The sequence below is a fragment of the Neopelma chrysocephalum genome, unplaced genomic scaffold (assembly GCF_003984885.1).
Source record: "Neopelma chrysocephalum unplaced genomic scaffold, ASM398488v2 Primary Assembly neopelma1_253, whole genome shotgun sequence".
NCBI classification, from domain to species: domain Eukaryota; kingdom Metazoa; phylum Chordata; class Aves; order Passeriformes; family Pipridae; genus Neopelma; species Neopelma chrysocephalum.
The window spans coordinates 2,592,164-2,597,508 of NW_020897915.1; the positions used below are offsets into that span (position 1 = coordinate 2,592,164).

At 55.1% G+C, this 5,345-nt stretch overlaps 1 protein-coding gene across 1 annotated transcript; it reads left to right on the forward strand.

The window, feature by feature from the left end:
- Positions 1–1,256: 1,256 nt before the first annotated feature.
- RPS29 (ribosomal protein S29) lies at positions 1,257–1,865 on the forward strand. The gene is made up of 3 exons (XM_027704033.1): positions 1,257–1,408; positions 1,574–1,673; positions 1,745–1,865. The coding sequence occupies exons 1-3, from the start codon at positions 1,347–1,349 to the stop codon at positions 1,751–1,753; spliced, it is 171 nt and encodes a 56-aa protein (XP_027559834.1). The 5' UTR covers positions 1,257–1,346; the 3' UTR covers positions 1,754–1,865.
- The last annotated feature ends 3,480 nt before the right edge of the window (positions 1,866–5,345 follow it).

Here is a 5,345-nt window from a genome sequence, read left to right on the forward strand (position 1 = left end):
GGGACACAGGGGATGTGAGGGGACATGGAGAGTGTGAGGGGACATGGGGATGTGGGGACATATGAGGGGTATGAAGGGCAGGGCGGTGTGAGGGGACATGGACGGTGTGAGGGGACACGGGGTGTGAAGGGACATGAGGAGTGTGAAGGAACATGGGAGTATGAGGGGACATAGAGGGTTTGGGGAATATGAGGAGTTTGAGGAGATACGGAGGTGTGATGGGCAGGGAGTGTGAGGGGACATGGAGAGTGTGAGGGGACATGAGGATGTGGTGGCATATGGGGGGCATGAAGGGCAGGGCGGTGTGAGGGGAGATGGAGGGTGTGAGGGGACATGGAGAGTGTGAGGGGAGATGGAGGGTGTGAGTGGACATGGAAGGTGTGAGGGGACACGGAGGGTGAGGGGGCACGGGGAACTGAGTGCTGGTGAGTGTGATAACAGCTCAGGCTTCCTAAAGGACAGCAGGAAGCGACGAGAGCGGTGTCGGTGCAGCCGTGTCCGCCCTGAGGGTACGAGGGGGGTGCGGCCATCGCTGCCGCGCCTCACTCCGCCCAGAGCCGGCTCCCACCGCGCTAACCAGGACTGGGTGGGAAACAAAATAAACCAGTGGCCCCTTCCAGCACTGTTTCATCACGTTTATTATTTAACGACAGGATTTGGGCTTGGAAATTCTCGGCGTGCTGTTAATTTTTCGCCGAGCGGCGTGGCTGCGGTGCCGCTTGTGCCCATGAGGAGGCGCTGTGTTTTGGGGGTAAAATGGGGTTTGTGTGGGGTCGGGTGGGGTGTTTGGGGTTTGTTTGGGGCAAAAGGGAGCCCGCGTGTCTCTGTGTTGCCCAGGCTACGCTGCAGGGCCTGTTCACAGGCGCGATCCCGCTACTGACCGCCACGGGAGCTTTGACCTGCTCCGTCTCCGACCTGGGCCGGTTCACCCCTCCTTAGTCAACCTGGTGTCCCGCAGCTCCCCGCGGGTCACCATATTGATGGCGGCCTTAGCTTGGACGCCCGCTCGGCACAGCGCCCTGCAGCCCAGAACTCCTGGGCTCAAGCGATCCGTCGGGCTCAGCCTCCCCGGTAGCTGGGACTACAGGCGCGCGCCACCGCGCCCGGCGCTCCCCCATCCGGCACAGCGGCCCTACGGCTCTCACCGCCGTGACGTCACGGGGCGGGGCGACCGCGGGAACCGCCCCGCAGCCCTCCCAGCGGTGACGTCACGGGTGGGCGTGTGTGTGAAGCGGTGACGTCACGCGCGGCGGGAGCGCGCGCGCGCCGCGGTGCACGCCGGGAGCCGCCGTGAGGGCTTTAAAGGTGGCCACCCGCCGCCATCTTCCTCTCGCTGCCGCGCAGCCATGGGGCACCAGCAGCTCTACTGGAGCCACCCCAGGAAGTTCGGGCAGGGCTCCCGCTCCTGGTCAGTGCCGCTCCTCGGGCTCGCAGGGCGGTGGCGGCCGCCTCGCTTCCCTTCCCCTTATCCCCCTTCCCCGTATCGTTCCTCCCTATATCCCCCCCCCCTCACAACCCCCCACAGCCGCCATTACCCGCCCTGACGCGCCGCGCTCTCCTCTCCCCCTCACAGCCGCGTGTGCTCGAACCGCCACGGCCTCATCCGCAAGTACGGGCTGAACATGTGCCGGCAGTGCTTCCGCCAGTACGCCAAGGATATCGGGTTCATCAAGGTGAGCCGCGGGACGGCGCGGAGGGCTGGGGGGTGCCGGTCCCCGCTGACGCCTCTCTCCCTCTCTTGCAGCTCGACTGAGCGTCCGGAGGATGAGGAGACAGCCAGGAGCTGCCGGGGCGTCCCTGGGCCTCCCTGGCACATCCGCGGCGTCCCGGCTCAGCCTTACTCAATAAATGCTCTCCCAACCCAACTGCTCGGTGCGTGTTTTCTTCTGTGAAGGTTTGAGTGGCTGCAGGGGTTCCTCTCCCTACGATGGAGTTCTCAGAACACGGGGGACCGTGCTGGGGCTGCCCTGGTGTCCTCGTCCCCCCCTACAAAACCTGGTGGTCTCGATAGTGTTTGATGCTCGTGTGATGCCCCTGAGCCTTCAGGTTTGTGAACACCTGGGATGGCCAGCTTGGAGTGGCTGGGAATTGACTGACCAGGCAGTCTGCTGGAATGTGGCTGCTGGTCTTGGAATTATGGAACGACTTGGGTTGGAAGGAACCTTAAAACTGATCTCTTCCCCCACTGCCACGGGTGGGGACACCTTCCACTATCCCAGGTTGCTCCAAGCCCCGTCCAACCTGGCCTTGGACACTTCCAGGGATCCAGGAGCAGCCACAGCTTCCCTGGACAACAGGTCCAGGTGTTGGCAGCAGCAGCACAGAGCTCAGGGAGCTGCTTTTCCCCTCCTTGTCTGGATGAATTCCCCCTGAGCTCTGTGCTCCTGTGGGCAGCTGGTTTAGGAACTCTCTGAAACTAAGGAAACTTGGGAAAATGTGGGAAGTAACACATAAATGTGACAATGTGAGTTAGAGCAGCTCTGAGTTAATGCATCCAGTGCAAAGGCAGTGGGGACAAATATCCTGGGAAGAGGGTGGGGATAGTTCATGGCTGGGGTCAGGAAGGCTGAGGGTCAGTTAGAGCTGAGCTTGGCAAGGGATACAAAGATGAACAAGAGCTCATCCAGCCAGGGAATATTTTTACAGTGAAGGTGGGGAGGGGCTGGCACAGGTTGCCCAGAGAAGCTGTGGCTGCTCCTGGATCCCTGGAAGTGTCCAAGGCCAGGTTGGACGGGGCTTGGAGCAACTTGGGATGGTGGGAGGTGTCCCTGCCCATGGCAGGGGGTGGAACTGGGTGATTTTAAGGTCCCTTCCAACCCAACCCATTCCATGATCTGGGGTAAGGGTGGTGTTATCATCCCAAGACTTGCTGCCAGGGGATTAAACCCACAGCGAGTTTACAGGTGAGGAACAGCAAATCCTGAGACACAAAATAAGGTCAATTCATAGATAAAACCTGATTAAAAAATAAAGGGTGACCATGAGTCTGCCTCGCTCAGGATTTCCATGTTCCCTTTTACTTGGGCAACTGCTGTTGGACCAAACAGATTCCTGGGAGGGTTCCCACATTCCATCAAGGTACCAGTTCCAAAATGCTGTTCAGGGCAGTGCTGCCCAGCTGGGAAGGTGATGGTGAGGAAGCAGCTTCCTTTTCCTGCTCTTCCCACCAAAGCCAGCCCGGTGTGGCACAGGGGTGTGGATTTGGCATCACTGGGAGCTCTACCTGGTGCTGATCCAGGTTTGGTGCTGGATTAGGGAAGGGTCGACCTTGCTGCGGCTGGGGATGGTTGGGCCTCTCATTTTTGGGGTGAGAAATGGCAAAATCCTGGTTCTTATTGGAAAACCATTCAGTGAGAAGGTTCTGTGCTAAAAAATAAAGAGATTTAGTTGCTCTGATGGTGGGTTTGGGCCTTTTTCCCACCAATTTCTGTGGATGGACACAGGGAGGTGACTCCTGTAGGGTGTATTCTGTTTGGCTTTGGTGTGATCCTGAAAAATCAGAAAGCACCAATTGCCTTTTTAACCCATTAATGAATTTATTGTGCTGGGGGGGGCTCTGACTGAGGTGTAAAATTTGCAGAGAAACACAAAATCAGCGAGTGAAGGTGGAAAATGTGAGGGGAAATCCGTGTTTTCCTGTCCCCACCAAGGTGTTGGAGGCAGGAGGATGCTCCCAGGCTTTGGAAATGGCAGCAGGATCAGAATGATTTAAATTCCCAGAGCTCCAAGAGCCATTTGAGCTTGGCAGGGGGTTTCACTTCATGAAAGACACTTTGGTGCTGGAGCCCCAGATGTTCTCTGTGCCAGAACATCTTTTCATCACCTACATGATGCAAACAAAACACAAATAAATAAAAATAACACAAATACATTTCCAAATAGCTGGGGATGGTAATTCCATAGCAGCTTCCTGCTAAGAGCAAGGCTAAAATACACTTTTAAATTACTTTGTACACATTCAAATACCCGAATTGGCACATTGTAATTTTGTAAAAGCTTTTTCCCTATTCTATTTATCTCACTTTTTAACTCTGGGGAGAAAGTGGTGTAAGACAACCTGTAATTCCCTTTTACCTTATTGCTGCCTTAACCAGGTATTTATTGCTTAATATACAGTGAAGAAGAGGTGCCAAAACCTTGAATTTCCTGAGCTCATCATGAAAATTGCATTTTGTTTCCCCCTAAAGCTGGTGGCTGCAGCCTCTGAAGGTTCACAGATGTGAAGCCTGAACTCAATTTGGATGCAAAATGATTTATAAAGAGCTGCTGGTTCCCCTAAAGAGCAGCTAAAATCAAAATACTCTTCAAGGACTTTGCATTAATGGTGAACAACTAATACAGGTTTTCCTGCAGGGAAATAATGTTGCCTACAAGGAAAAGGTAAGAGATGCCTTGGCTTTCAGAGGGATGAGCCTCCAATGGCTGAAATTGAGTTTATGGGGGATTTGGATCCCTGAAAAAAACCCACTAAATTGCATTGGATTATGCACCAGATGAGATCTACGGTTGTCAGGGGCTCCAGGAGGAATTTGCAAGGCTTTGGGTAAAACACTGGCTTCTAAAATTATCCTTAGGCTGGAAAATGAGCCTCTCTGATGTGCTCAGGCAGGAAAGCAGGGTAATTCCTGCAGGAAATTTGGGACAGAACCGGTGTTGGGAATATCTTGTGATGACCCTCCTGGTGCAGAGGGGACCTCGGACTCCCTGAGATGGGATTTGTGGCCGGGGATGATCTTCAGGTTTTTCCTTCTTCCAGCACTTCAAGGTGAGTTCCAGGTGGATCCCAATCAGCTGGATCAGGATCTGGCTGCTCCTCTGACCGGGGTTCACTTCCCCAGCTGTGAGACCGGGATAACACTTCCTGCACCATGAAATGGGTTGAAGCAGCTTGTCCAGGGACGTGGATATTCCCAGTGTTGGCATTCCTGAATTCCTGCAAGGAGCAAACTCCACCTGAGGCTGCTCCAACATGTGTCAGCTGCAGGCAACGCTTGGAGCAGAGTAAACTGAGCTCAGAGCAGCTCATCATTCCAGTGCCAAGCTGAGGGAAAGGGAAAAGGATCCTCCAGAGGGTGGGAGCAGGGACAGGCAGCCTGAGAGGATACAGGGAGTTTGTCCAAGCTGGCAGGAATTAGGTGAGGGAAGCTAAAGCCCTGGTAGAATCCAATCTGGCCAGGCCATCAAGGGCAACAAAAAAGGCTTTTTAAAGTGCCTTGGTGGTAAAAGGAAAACCAGGGAAAATGTGGGTCCTCTCCAGAAGGGAACAGGAGGGGGCTGGAGCCCCTCTGCTCTGGAGCCAGGCTGGGAGAGCTGGGGGGGTTCACCTGGAGAAGAGAAGGATCCAG

Coding starts and splice junctions, on each gene's coding strand:
- RPS29 (XM_027704033.1), top strand. CDS start 1,347: ATGGGGCACCAGCAGCTCTACTGGAGCCACCCCAGGAAGTTCGGGCAG. Junction 1,409..1,573: donor GGGCAGGGCTCCCGCTCCTG/GTCAGTGCCGCT, acceptor TCCCCCTCACAG/CCGCGTGTGCTCGAACCGCC.